At 45.0% G+C, this 14,920-nt stretch overlaps 1 protein-coding gene across 1 annotated transcript in view; it reads right to left on the bottom strand.

Annotated features, from left to right (window-relative positions):
* Nucleotides 1–464: 464 nt before the first annotated feature.
* CD38 (CD38 molecule) overlaps nucleotides 465–14,920 on the bottom strand; it is a 42,793-nt gene continuing 28,337 nt past the window's right edge. Inside the window, exons 3-8 of the mRNA XM_025887105.2 lie at nucleotides 13,087–13,222; nucleotides 8,839–8,924; nucleotides 6,106–6,179; nucleotides 4,558–4,650; nucleotides 4,125–4,211; nucleotides 465–970 (exon numbers count right to left, since the gene is read on the bottom strand). Of these exons, the coding sequence (XP_025742890.1) occupies nucleotides 916–970; nucleotides 4,125–4,211; nucleotides 4,558–4,650; nucleotides 6,106–6,179; nucleotides 8,839–8,924; nucleotides 13,087–13,222 (531 nt within the window). The 3' untranslated portion in view covers nucleotides 465–915. The remainder of the gene's footprint in view (nucleotides 971–4,124; nucleotides 4,212–4,557; nucleotides 4,651–6,105; nucleotides 6,180–8,838; nucleotides 8,925–13,086; nucleotides 13,223–14,920) is intronic.

Raw genomic sequence — 14,920 nt, 5'->3', positions numbered from 1 at the left:
GATCAGGCCCGCATCGGGCTCCCTGCTCGGCGGGAAGCCTGCTTCTCCCTCTCCCACTCCCCCTGCTTGTGTTCCCTCTCTCGCTGTGTCTCTCTTTGTCAAATAAATAAACAAAATCTTAAAAAAAAAAAAAAAAGAAAAACCACGGTTCGGATTCTATTATATTCAATTTAATCCAACATGCATTTATTAGAAGAGAACATAAAGCATGTCAGCTTGTATTATAGGCCTAGAAAGAGAGCATATATATTTTGGAGTCAGACAGAGCTGAGTTGAAATCCAGCCTCTACCTTGAACTAAATGTATGACTTTAGGCAAATTATATAACCTCTCTGAACTTCCATTTCTTACCTAACAAATGGGAGTTAACAGTACCAACCTCATAGGGCTGTTGGAAGAGTGGGAGGTAAAGCACATGAGTAGCTTATATCCTACAGAATTCGTTTCCCAACATGACCCATAACCACGGCATTTATACTTTATTTGTAGAAAGGGTACAAAAATATATCCTGAGACAAGGTCATTCATGGTCATTTACTTTCTCTTAATTACCTGCACCAATAAGAGAGGTTTGGTATAGTCATTTTCAATAGAAAGGATGCTACCAACATATAAACAACAGAAAAGCACCTATGAAAATTAAAATGAAATAACTTAATATAAAATTTTCATTCTAATTTTATACCATAATTTTTTTCATGAGTTTTAGGAAATCAAAATAAAAACTATGCCAATAACATGTTATATTAAAAGTTTGGGGGAAAAGCTTCTAACTCTAGTGTTGGCATCATGACAGAAGATCTCCCCCCCCCCAAGTCTTCAGCTTCCCAGCAGCGTGTCTCCTGAACCACGAGTACCAATGTATACTGCAAGGCTCAGAGATCTGAAACGACCGTGCTGATTGGCTCATCTGTATTATCTGCAAGATGAATGCCCAGGATTTTTCACACACTGAAGAAGCCTGATAGGCCTATGACAAGAAAGAAAAGGAAAAAAAAAAAAAAAGAAGAAAGATCAATCAGCAGTACACTACATCTATGGTTCAATTCCCCAATACAAGTAGCCCCTTCATTAGCAACAAAAGTATGCATGGACCACTCAGCATCCACACAGCTTCCTCTCCGGCAGTGACAACACAGTGAAAGTTCAAGTCCAGGAACGAACAACTTAAAGTACGGACCAATTATGTTTCATTTCACTTGTAAAGCCATAGAAATAAATACTGAGAAGGGACGTTTGATGATAACGTGTGGAAATGAAAACAAATGTGTGGCTCAAACATGTCACAGACACATGCTATGAATGTCAGCTAACAATCAAGACACAACAGAGGCAGCAACCTGCGATGAGAGACCTCCATCTTTTCTGTTGATGATATGCCTTCTTCTCTGCAGAAGCTTCCTGAGAGAGGGCTGAGCCATAGGGTCAGGGGCAGAAGAGAGGGTAGAGACTCTCTGGGGGAAGGCTGGCAGCCATCCGCAGGAAGACCACACATCCTTTGCACAGAACAAATCCTAGATAAGAATCTAGCCGGTGAGTGGCTCTCTGTTTCATAAAAATGAGCTAAGAAAAGAACAGGGTCCAATGGGAGTGGCTGGCCTCTGGAGAAGGGCGGATAGTAAGGGATGTGGTTCATTAAATTGTAGCTGAATCTGATTTTGCTAAAGGTGAGTCAAGAAAGAGAGCGGTCCTTAGAAGCAGCTACCAGCACCCCTGGGCTTCTGGAATGGGCCATCTCAGGCTCACTTCTGGCCAACTACCATGACCAGCTGGGCCCAGCGGTTCTAAGTGTAGAGTCACTCCATCCTCACCAATATGGTAGCCCCACATGAACACTTTCCAGGGGGAAAGTAATTATTAACAGCAATTATGCCGTTCAGATGATCTCTTTCCACAGTTATGTAAATATTCACATCCAATGTTACAATAAAATGGACACACTTTGGATATGATGGATAACACATTGATGGATAGAGAGGGAGTGTATTTTGAAGTAACATAGAGGAAGAAGTGCACCCTTTAGGTTTTTAATAAATATGTCACAAGGGGGCACTAACCAGGAAAAAACATGCTGATATTTTTAGGGTCATCCAAAAAAGGACTATGACTTTGTTCATTCCACTGGTTAGAACATATGTGAAGAAATTCTGTATATATTTCAGCGGGTGTGTGAGTGTGTATATGGGGAAAAAGAAAAGGACTTGAAGGATATACAGCCAAATGTTAATAGCATTTGTCTCCGGGTGGGATTTATAAGGGGATAACAGCAGAATCAGTAGAAGGTCTAATCTATATAAATGTACTTACACTTCTGTTTGCCTATTACACAATCACACCACAACAGCTGGACAACAGTTTGATAAATTGGGAAGTATGTTTGGCATGGAGTGATTTCAACTTCAGTCTACGTCTATATCCCTGACATTCACTTTAGGCTCCCGTGGGGACAAGCGGCCTTCTTGCAAAGCCACAGAACTTTTAAGATACAACAAGGGGCCCTGAGGAGCTGGTAATTTAAAGAATCATGCTTAATATATTACAACCTTGTGGTTGGAGGAAAGGTCTAAGTGATTTCAAATATGATCCCCAAATTTAAGGTCCCACGAGCTGATGCTCAGAATGACAGGTGTTGGCTTACAAATCACTTCCTTCAACATGGGCCACTGTTCAAGTCCAGATGGAAGGTATGCTTTTACATTCTTCCCAGGTGGAGAAAGTGAGCTCACCTGGAGCCTGCAGTCGGCGTGAATGAGGCTGACTGATGGCCATTAATGAAAGAAAGGGGAATGATTAAAATGAGAAAAAAAGGGGGTGTTGAGGATAAGACCCATGTACATTCCCCAATCTTCTCCTAGGTGTTTAGTGTTCTATTTTCCCAACACGAGATATCTTTGAATAACTTAGACTGGTCAGATGTCCGCAATGCTTCTTTTATAGTTGTTCTCGCTCCTTTGTTCGGCTTATTTTCCCATCTAACTGCGGTAGAAAGCTTGTGTTATTTTCTGGCACTTTCCAGAGAGGAGCCAGCTGACTGAGGGGGAATTCAGGTCATTTTGAGACAAAAGCCCTCAGTCAATGTTCCTGGAATCTGTCCTTCTGCCTTTCTGATAGGGTTGGTGGGAGAAGGTGGTGACAGAGGAGACAGGAAAAGGATTCTTGAATTCCAGCCTCTGTGTTCTTTGAGAAAATTTTTCTGTCTGCATCTTTATTCTAAGCCATCACTTACGGGCAAATCTCCAAAGATGCTTCTAGCAAGGAGTCCCTGACACAACTACTTAAAAATGAGTGAGGGTCTCAGTTTGGATAACAGAGTTGCAGATGACTTTAAAAATATATACCATCTGTAATTTTAAACTTTTTCCCAATACGCATGTATTACTGGTAAAAAAATAAATAAATAAATAAATAAGGGGCACCTGGGTGGCTCAGTCGTTGAGCGTCTGCCTTCGGCTCAGGTCATGATCCCAGGGTCCTGGGATCGAGCCCCGCATCGGGCTCCCTGCTCAGTGGGAAGCCTGCTTCTCCCTCTCCCACTCCCCCTGCTTGTGTTCCCTCTCTTGCTGTGTCTCTCTCTGTCAAATAAATAAATAGAATCTTAAAAGAAAATTAAGATCTTACATTTTCTAATTTATAAAAGATAAAGCTTAGTAGACATCCATGTGGCAACTTATCAAGTATTAGGCATCTACACTGAGATCCAACTAAAGAAACTTCACATGCAAAATATTGCCATGTCACAAGAATTTTACAAATGTGCCTCCACTTCCCTGAAAGCCAGCAGGTTTGCAAGCCCTGGGTCAGGTGTCTCATGTGGGAAACCAGGAAATAACGTTCTCAAAATCTGGGTCAGCTTCAGAGGCAAGTCAATGACTGGGGACAGGTGGAGAAGAAAGGAAGAGGAAGATGGGGGAAAGGTGGCCAATGGAAGGCCACTGGCTGGAAACAGCCTGTAGGGTGAGCCCAGGGGGTGGGGAGAGGAGGAAGGCTCACCAGAGGCCACCATCCCAGATCACCAGCAAGGCCCAAGAGGGACTCCCACCGCCCTCCCGGCTCAGGGGAGGCCGAGGAGAGGAAAATACCTACAGATGGCAAGACAGCCATTTCTTTTTCAAAAAGTCAATTACCTGTAATTATTCTGGCAAGAAAATGTAATACTTCTTCTCTTTAGAATCTGTTTCAGATCATTTACGGAGGAACTTGAGCATGAGTCACTAGGAAAAAAAGAAAGAAAGAAGAGTTAAGTGATAAGGTTCTTGCAAACATTTCCTGATCTCCGTTTCTTCTAGGTAGCAAGCCCTGGGCCAGGCCGGGGAATAGAGCAGAGTAGCAGTTGTTTTTAAGAGCTCACAGGGCAGCAGGGGGCTGACGGTGTGAACTGCATGGATACTTATTGTGGATACGAAACAGAGGTTGTTAGGATGGGCTGAATGTCCAGGGAGGCCCCAGTCATTTCCTGGTCACTCTGTTCTCCATGCATTCTTATCATTGTGGCTTCTTCCATGGACTGATTCTGAAAATCACCCTGAGAACATATACGCACAAAGTAGGAACATGTACCTGTGAACACTTCCAAGGTCATGCATCACCCAGGCCTGTAGTCTATTAACCTTCTCTGGACGCAAATTAAAGACTTCCACACGTCCAAAAGTGCTACGATAGAAGAGGCAGAGAATACTGTTAACCCCAAACTGAATTGTTCAGCCATCCCCAGGCCTTGTCAAGAGCCAGCAGGCGGGGAACCACTGGTTAGAACATGCCCTTTGGGACTGACCGGTGATTTGCACTAGAACCAGCCAGTCTCATTCAGTGTGACCCTCGTTGAATAAGAGTCTCAAAATAAGATTCTTAATCCGTACCTTGATGGTGATTCTTTAAATACTTAATCTTCAAAGAGAGAGGCCTTGCACTGACATAATGAGCATCATCTGGGAGCTAGTTGGACCTGCAGAATCTCAGCCCACCAGCCCCTGCTGAAGGAGAATCTACAGATGAACCGTCCCCAGATGACCCCCATTCAGTGAGGTTCGAGATGCACTGCTCTGAGAGCCCTGGTGCCCTGCTCGGACTCCAGCCCTAAACTCTTCCCCATTGGTCTCTGACAACCATTGCAAGTAGCTGGACGCCGAATATCAGATTATAAAATCATGGAGTGTTAACACTTTCACCCAAAAGCCTGCAAGCTTAGGGTCAGAAGAAGACAAAAGGACAAATGCTTCATTGCACAATTAAATACTAAAACAGGAGAGAAGGAAAATTCATTTGGGGTATCCAGAGAGCCTGGAGCAGCCCACCAGTATCTGCCTCTCTTCTCAATCCTTTTCCAGGGAGATACTGGAGAACAAAGGCTGGAAAAGTATCCAATGTGGTAAAAACTAAGTATAAAAGGAGGTCAGAGAAGAAGGGCATCGGTGTGGCCAGGTTCAGCGCTGTGGATTAAATGCGGAATGACAGCTGATACCCGCTGAGCCCTCTCTCTGTTATGAGGCACAGAGCTCAGCCCTTGTCATCCATCGTCTCAGCTAATCTTCCAACCACCACCACCACCACCACCTCTTCTGGTGCATACTACAGGGGCTCCCGGAGGTTAGGTGCCCAGCCAACGTTTACACAGGTTAACGGGTAATGACTGGAGCCCCTGCTTTCAACCACTACAATAAATGATGGGCAACGCCTGGAAAGAGATCGTGAAGGCCAAGAGCCCAGCACAGTAGTGGTCTGACTGCTCAACTGGGATGCACAGTCTTCATGGAGGACAGAGGAGCCAGGCCAGATCTTCGCGGATGGTGGGGAGTGCAGAGAGGGTCCGGACAAGGGGAACAGCAAGCATGAACAAAGACGGGAAGTTGGGAGAGCTCAGAAAATTGCACCGGGCCTTGAAAAGCCAAGAGGAGGCGCTGGTCACAGAACAAGGGCCGACAGGACATTTAGAGGATTTTACACAAAGGAGACACCAGACAAAAGCATGGACTTAGACAACTCTCTCCATAGAAAACAAATATTTTACCTCTTTAGCCCAAATCTTCAGTACTGACTTGACCATGAAAATGAAATATTTAATAGGAGGCTGTACTAACACTTGCAAATAGGACGCAAAGAAACGAGTACCTTCTTTCATCAAAGGTGTTTCTGATGGACCCATTGAGCACCACATGGACCACACCACAGGCATCTTCTGCAAACTTAAAAGAAAAGAAAAAAAAAGCTCACCATTCCTCAGCATGCAGATTTAATTGCCACACCCCAGCAGCTCCTTCCAAAACAACTCTTAGCATTAGCTGGTTAAGGAGGGAAGAGCCTGTATAGTTCTCCCTCAGTAATGCCAGGTGTATGTAATTTGCATCCTAAGCCATTGGCAGGATTATGCTTCACAGGAGAATTCTGGAAGCGGTTCCTCCAATCTATGTTTGAACAATGAAAGTCAACATCATTGTTCACAGGGTTGCTAAATTGATGGTACTGAGTGCTCTTCGAGAGCTTCGAGCCTGGCTATCCTGCCTGCCACCACAGCCCTGGAGCTTGGAGCTGGTGCATGGCACAGAGTGGGCACCCAGAGAAAATCTACAGAGGGAAAAGAGGGAAGGAGGAAGGGAGGGAAAGAAGTCTAAATACTTAGTGATGGAGATTAGGAAAGAAATGGAAAAGGCAAGGCAGAGGGCAACAAAAGCTAGGTCCTGCCGGACAGATAGGCTTTCACCCGGGAAAGGCCGAGGCAGGTGCAAACAGAAAGGCCTAGGGGTTTGAGAAAACAGTGGTTTTGGTGAAAACCTCAGTGGATGCAAAAGTTGGCTAGAAAAGTGAGTTCACAGAGGGCTGTGAATGCTTGGCCAAGGAATCTGACCTGTATTCTACAGGGGATGAGACACCACTGAACCATTTGAAACCAAATTGTAAGAATCCAGCGCAGCTTCTGTCTTTCTGCTGGGGGTGATGAACAGAGGACAGGGGCCCGATTTCTACCAATCACAAATGCTAAGTCAACAGAGTGCTTCCGGGGGCCAAGCACTGAGCCTGCCATCTATGATTCTCAAGAGCCCCCAGGAAATAAGCATTGGGTCAACTGGCCCCAAGGTCACATCACTTGGAAGCAAGGAAGTGCAAGGGGGATTCAAACCCCAAGCAGTTCTGCCTCTCTTGTCAGAAAAAGGAAGGATCTCGTCTGACAAAACAAGGTTTTCTTGGTACATCTGTGAGCATTTAGCCAAAATAAAGCTGCAGCCCCAGGGTAGCTCACCATGGCAGGGTCCCTTCCATCACCTTCACCACTGTGCTCTTAGCTCCCAGTTGGTGCTCGACACATATGAAACGTGGCTTGGCTTTAAGAGTTGGTCACAATAGCACTGCCCCAAAATATAGCAGAGAGTGAGAAAATAAGTAGGAACCTTTCTCAGAAACAGCAAGCAAGCAAACAACAACTTATAAGTGCCTCTGTATAATTACGCAGCACTTAGTAGGTTCTCAACATATTCATTAAAGGAATGCATTCTGAGTTAGTTAATGGGGTAGGGGTATCTTGTTTAAACATGGCCGTAACCCCATGGGGCAAGCATTATTCTTTTTTTTTTTTTTTTTAAGATTTATTTATTTGAGAGAGTGAGAGAGGGACAGAGAGAGAATGGGGAGAGGAGTAGAGGGAGAGTGTCTTCAAGCAGACTCCCTGCCGGGCAGGGAGCATGACACAAGGCTCACTCTCACCACCCTGAGATCACGACCTGAGCCGAAATCAGGAGTCTGACGCTTAACGGAGTGAGCCACTCAGGCGCCCCAGGACAAGCATTATTCTTATCCCTCTTCGACAACTGAGGAATCTGAAGGTCAGAACAGTTAAAGAATCTGTCCACATTTAAATGGTCTCCTTGCATCAACTCCCAGGCCATCCCCCTCCTCTCTACTGTACTAGAGTTTACCTGAATCTCCTTAAGGATGGTGAGGCTCTCAGCTCCTCTACGAACTAGCCTGTTGACCTCGGGTGAGTCACTTAACCTCTGAGTCTTCGCACCATCCCACAGCCCCGGTGGTGAGGACCAACTGGGATGACACGGGTACGGCATCCGGCCCAGGACTTGGCATGAATGTGCACTTAGCAAATGTGAGTTTCACTTGCCCAGTTCCTCTGATGCCTAGACTCAATTCTGGAGAATTATAAATAGTATTGTTTTACTTTCTCCCTGGTTTTCTCTCCTCCAGTTCTTTCTTTATTCCTTGCTTTTCCTTAGTCCACTTGCAGAGAAGTAACTCATAAGAAAAATAAATGTACACCAAAGCAGCTTAGAGTGAAGTCAGAAATAGAGAGCAATGCGGAGAGGGATGATGAGAGTAATTCCCAGCCGGAATTCTGGATCTGGAGTCAGAGAATTTGGGATAAACCCCCAGATCTGCCACTTACTGTGTATGGTTAGTAGACAGTGTATTTACCTGCACCTCCATTCTGTCATCTGTAAAATGGGTACGATACACATGGTACCCGCGTCGTAGGATTCTTGTGAGGATGAAAGCTTTTAATACGTGTACTGTGTGCCTCTACCTGGCACATAGTAAACGGTCTGCAAACATTGATTATTCAGATCGATCAGGGACCCACGTTAGGCCAGCGCCTAGATCAGAGCATTAAACCAAGCTGAACCAAAGCCAAAACCTGAGTAAGAGCAGGGATTCACCAACTACAGCTTATGGACCCTCTATGAATGACCTAGACTTATATGTGAAACTCTTCTGTTATGTGCTTAGGTACATTGGTCTCAAGAAAGAATCCCAAACTTTTTTTCCTAAAAGGATCTGTGATCCAAAAAGGATTAAAACCAACCACTGACAGGATGACCTCTTAAGTTCTTTGGTTCTTACCCTTTTGGACACCGTGTTCCAGAATACAGAAAAAGAGTTGTTGCTGCAGTCTTCCCTCCAGTCGGGACAAGAGTGATAGTTCATTTCTAAAAGACATAGTTTTTAGAAAATAATTAAAGTAGAAAAGTAAGGGTATAATTAAGCTTTGTTTTTCCCGGGCTGTTCGATCACAGTGGGGCCATATTCCAATGGCATCACTGCCAAGATGGAGGATGGAGAATGGACTCATCTGGCCCCAATTTCACTAAATGCCCCCTGAATCCCTTCCAAGTCCTTACCTTACCCTCCAAATTCCAGACAGGAACACAGTGACCAGCTTTGAGTCATCGTTCTGGGAAACTGCAGCAAAGGGTTATCTGGCAGAAACAAGCCCTCGACATTATCCCCTCGTCCAGGAAAAGCTAGAGATAAAACTGGGTCCTCAGGGGCCCCTCTTTCCAGTTACTCCTCTGCTTCCTACCAACTCTCTCTGGCTGACGGCTTTCCTCCTCGACCTGCCTCAGTCCCCACACCCCCAGGCTCAGACGGCCGCTCCGCCCTCCTCCACTCACTCTCCCCCAACAAGACAGGCTCAGGAGTCCGTGAGATTTCGCGGGGGTAGAGCATGAGTACATCATTTCTGTGGTACTTCTCCCAGGCATATCCGTCTAACGCACAAAAATTGTTTAAATTATTTTTTGAGATATAATTGACAAAATTGTAAGATATTTGAAGTGGACAATGTGAGAGATTTATATATATATTTGAAGTGGACAGTGTGAGGATTTATATATAGAGAGAGAGAGACATTGTGCAAGGATACCCCCATATGGAGATAATTTAACACATTTATCGCCTCCCATGTTGACTTATGTGTATGAGAGAATATTTAAGTTCTACTCTCAGCAAATTTCAATTATATAATACAGTGTTAGCAACCATAATCACCATACTGTATGTACATCAGAACCTCAGATCTTATTTATCTTATAACTGAAAGTTTGTACCCTTTTACCAACCTCTCCCTCATTCCCCCACCTCCCAGCCCCTGGCAACCACTTTTCTCTCTGTTTCTAGGAGTTTTTCTTTTTTTTTTTTTTTTTTAAGATTCTACATATAAGTGATATCATGCAGTATTTGTCTTTCTCTGTCTGGCTTATTTCACTTTGCACCATGCCCTCAGATTTATCTGTATGGTTGCAAATGGCAGGATTTTCTTTTTTTTTTTTTTAAGATCTTATTTATTTATTTGACAGACAGAGAGAGAGACAGCGAAAGAGGGAACACAAGCAGGGGGAGTGGGAGAGGGAGAAGCAGGCTTCCCGCCGAGCAGGGAGCCCGACGCGGGGCTCGGGGTTCAATCCCAGGACCCCAGGATCATGACCTGAGCGGAAGGCAGGCGCTTAACGACGGAGCCACCCAGGCGCCCCAAGGACTTTCTTTTTTTTAAAAAGAATGAATAATATTCCGTTGTGTGTGTATATAGGTATGTGTGTGCATATGTGTACATACTTTTCGTTTTTTTACTCATTGCACTTGACTACACAAACCTTAATTGAGTGTCAGGTCCTGAGGAGAAAGAGATGAATCAGATAGAAGCCCTGCTTTCAGAGAGTACATGATTTAGAATCGGGAAAAATAAGGCTAATATGAGAAGGTTTTATGGTAAACAAACTTAAAACCTAAAAGAATTAAATGAATGACTAAGAAAAGCTGACTTGCAAAATGGGAAATTCAAAATGGAAAGCAGGAAGCATGGCAAAAACTATAAAATTTAGGGGCTCCTGACTGGCTCAGTTGGTAGAGCATGTGACTTTTTTTTTTTAAGACTTTATTTATTTGAGAGAGAGCACACAAGCAAGGGTTGGGGGCGAGAGCAGAGGGAGAGGGAGAAGCAGACCCCCCAATGAGGGGGAGCCCGAAGCGGGGCTCGATCCCAGGAATCTTGGGATCATGACCTGAGCCGAAGACAGACACTTAACTGACAGTGCCACCCAGGTGCCCCTCTTTTTTTTTTTTTTTAAGATTTTATTTATTTGAGAGAGAGAGAGAGATCATGAATGGGGGGAGGTGCTGAGGGAGAGGGACAAGCCGACTCCGCCCTGAGTATGGAGCCCGATGCGGGGCTCAGTCACAGGGCTTGATCCCAGGGCTCGACCCTGAGATCATGACCTGAGCCAAAATCAAGAGTTGGTTGCTTAACCAACTGAGCCACCCAGGTGCCCCTAATGGCTGAGATTTTGTAAGTGAGCAGTAAGTATTAGCTACTATTTTGAATTTATACAGAACATCTATAAATAAGAAAATAACAGGCATTCCAACAAAAATAGCTGAGATATATGAACTGCCAGTTTATAAAAGAAATAGAAATATCTACCATTAAATAAATAAATATGATCAGCCTCACTGTCAGAGCAAAGCAAAACAAGTCAAGGTATTATTTCTTTATCAGATTGGCAAAGACATTTTTATAAGTTGAACCAGTGTTGGTGAGAGTTTGGGCAAATGAGTAACCCATATTCTGATGAGAGTGTAAATGGTTACCGCCTTTTGAATGACAATGTGTCAGTTTCTACCGCAATTTGTTCGGCACTGAAATTCCATTTGTAGAAATTTATCTTTCTGAAGTACTTCCTCCAGCAGGCAGATGTACCTGTGCCCGCGGTGTGTGTGAGAATGTGTTTGTGAGTGTGTGTGTGTGTGTGTGTGTGTGTTGTACACACAAGTGCTCCTTGCAACAGTTGCAATAGCAATATCTCAAGCTAAAGGTCCATCAATAGGAAATTGGTTAAATAAATTATGATAACATCCATAGAGGAGATAAATGAGGGCTTTTAAAAAATATGGCTGTATTTCTTTTTTTTAAGATTTTATTTATTTATTTTAGAGAGAGGGAGAGAAAGAGAGAGAGCACAGAAGGGAGGGGCAGAGGGAGAGGGAGAGAGAAACCCAAGCAGACTCTGCACTGAGCGTGGAGCCTGACCCGGGGCTCAGTCTCATGACCCTGAGATCATGACCTGAGCCCAAACCAATAGTCTGGTGCTCAACCGACTGGGCCACCCAGGCACCCCAATATGGCTGTATTTCTGTCTGCTAATTCTAAACGAATAAAGCAAAGTTGCACAATAGTATGTGTACCTTTTATGTGTTTATGTGAGTGTGGGGCCATGTGTGGAAGGATTCGTGCCAAATTGTTGACAACATTCCCCTTTTGAGAAATGATATGGAAACCGAGGAGTGGGGAAGGGGCAGGGTGACCTTCATTTTTTACTTTTATACATTTCTGTAACATGCAAGTACTTTGCAAATAAGAATGCATCATTTTTGTAATTGGAAATAATGTAAGCCTAAGATGAAGTTTTATAATAAGTTTTTTTAAGTGCTTGCTTCGGCAGCACGTATAATAAGTTTTTTTTTTAAACTTATTTTAAAAAAGTGCTGTGCCAAAAGTGGAGTGCCTGGGTGGCTCAGTCGGTTAGGCATCTGACTCTTGATTTCAGCTCAAGTCAAAATCTCGGGGTCCTGGGATCAAGCCCCGAGTTGGGCTCCACCCTTAGCAGAGAGTCTGCCTGAGGGTTCTCTCTCTCTCTCTCTCTCTCTCTGCTCCTCCCCCTCGTGCTCTCTCTCTCTCTTTCAAATAAATAAATAAATCTTTAAAAAAAATAGCCAAAAGCAATAAAAATAAGAATAAAACAATATAAAGTAAAAATATGCACACTGTAAATAAAAAGAGAAAGAAAAGAAGTGAAAACGGGCTCAATAGAGTTTTCTGAGTAGAAAGAACCTTCCCACAGTGTGGTGTTCTGGGTCTTCCTGGACAAGGTAATGTGGCCTCTGAAAAATGACAGCAAAGCCCCACCTTGGCCTGAGACACAGAAGAGCCCAGTCTTCTGATGCCATGGCCGTGGCCGCGGCCATTCTGTGGAGCTAGGGCTTTGGCCTGGCTCCCTCTCAGGCTGCATCCGGCTCTAGCACTCTTTAGTCCTGAATAAAGGCCTCCGAGAAAACAAAACACCTCCAATCCAGAAGCAGCTACACTGGCTCTCAGAAAGGAGGGAATCGGGGAACATGGACAGCCCCAAACTCTGAAGTTGATTTTTCTAGAAAACTGAGTTGATCTAAAGAATGCTATTTTACATGGGCCTGGATTGTCATCAAGGGTGGAGATGGGCATGAGGGCAGGTACTGATCTGCCAGGGCCCCTCGCAGAGCCCAGGGCTCCTTTGCCCGACACCTCCCTGGGCAACCCCAGAAGGCCCTGATCCTCACCAGAAGAGCCTGGGTCTCCACACCACTTGAGGCCGTCCGCCATGTAGCCCAGCAGTGTGTCCTCCAGCGTGAACATGTCCTGCCGGACCCGCGTGTAGTCATGCGCCAGCTCGCTGGATTTGCTCCAAAAAAGGGTCTAGGAAAGAAAAACACACCCTGTCACCGAGAGCAATTCAGTAAGTCACACACACACACACACACACACACACACACACACACACACACATCCACGTCTTTTTAAATTAAAGGAAAACAAAATATCAGAGAAAATCATAGAGAGTAAAGGTGGGTGTTGTTGACCACATCAGTGCTTTCTGTGTGTGAACCTGAGAGCATGGGTAGAGGTTGTGTGTGTGTCTCCTAGGTCATAATATGAAATGCCTTATTATTTTTGGTGGCAGCCAAAAAAAGTCTGGAAGCCATTAATCAGAATCTTACTATAAACACAGAACCAGAACACATCTGGAGCAGACATTAGGAAATTCCTAAATTTATCTACAAAACCATTTTGTCTCTGTGCTGTTTTCTGGGAAAAGCGCTCTTTGATTCTTCACAGGCTCTGTAACCTCGGCTTCTTTCCCCAACTCTCTCCTAGCCCCACAAAGAGAAAAGAAAGAGAGAAAAAAAAAGAAACAAATACAGTGAGTTTGTTCAGAGTCCCTTGTAAAGGTAGAGAAGGTAGAATTTCAGAACAATCTTGAGCCCGTGGGTCTATGCTTTCTTGACAGGAGGCCGTGGAGGCTATGGCTGGACGCGTGGGCCCTGGAGGGAAGCCCTCGTCAGCCCTTACAGTTGTCCGACCCTGGGCGGTCAAAGTCTCGCTATGCCTCGATTTCCCCACCTGCAAAATGATACGGGTGGCAACCCATAACCGTGAGGAACTCAGGGGCATGAGGAGATGCAATGAGACCATTGCAAGTAAAGTGCCTAGTCCCGTGTCTGTGGCCTCGAGACTTGTCACTGGGGGTCACTTACCAAGCAGCCCCCCCGTGCTCCAGGCAGGAGCTCCATCCCAATCCCAACTCTCCACCACCAGGATGAGCGGCTGTAATATGGGGCTGGCTTGCGGGTTTCACAAAGATGACCGGCCATACACTGAATTTTCACCCGGAATGCGGACTTTATGCAAGACGTACCCATCACACACCTTTTCCGGGACAATCAGTGTATAAAACCCAGGCCTCTTTGGCTCCTAATCCTGTGCTATTGACATTTCAGCTGGTCACTTTCGAGGCCATCAGACCGGAGCCGTCCCTGACCCCTGACCTCACCAAGCCTAGGTTTTCTCACTGGTAAAATGGGGATGTTGATTCTTGACCTGTTTATTTTGCAGGGTGACTGTGAGTCATTATTAACATCATCATTGTCAGGGGTCAGGGAAGAGTTTGGCAATGATGTAAGTTTGGGTCGTTTTGTTTGGATTAGGTTGGGTTGGGTTTCGGGTAGGCCCGCTTTGCCTGATCTTTGGCCATGTCTCCTTCCTCTTTCCCCATTCCCATTTCTCTCTCTTACTGTCCTTTCCCCAGACGTCCTAAACCCCGATGAGATCCCGTCCCCCTAAAACCCCACAAACTTCATCTCGGCCCACCACACATACATTCGAACATCCAGATTTTCCTCTTCCTTCATTCTGGTCAAAATGTGGTCCTGTGGGCGCCTGGGTGGCTCAGTTGGTTAAGCGACTGCCTTTGGCTCAGGTCATGATCCTGGAGTCCCGGGATCGAGTCCCGCATCGGGCTCCCTGCTCAGCGGGGAGTCTGCTTCTCCCTCTGACCCTCTTCCCTCTCGTGCTCTCTATCTCTCATTCTCTCTCTTAAATAAATAAAATATTTTT

Source organism: Callorhinus ursinus, unplaced genomic scaffold, assembly GCF_003265705.2.
Source record: "Callorhinus ursinus isolate GAN/ISIS: 27379988/994484 unplaced genomic scaffold, GSC_fseal_2.0 scaffold4, whole genome shotgun sequence".
Taxonomy (NCBI): Eukaryota; Metazoa; Chordata; class Mammalia; order Carnivora; family Otariidae; genus Callorhinus; species Callorhinus ursinus.
The sequence above is the reverse complement of the archived record's forward strand: the minus strand, read 5'-3'. Positions and strand labels throughout refer to the sequence as shown.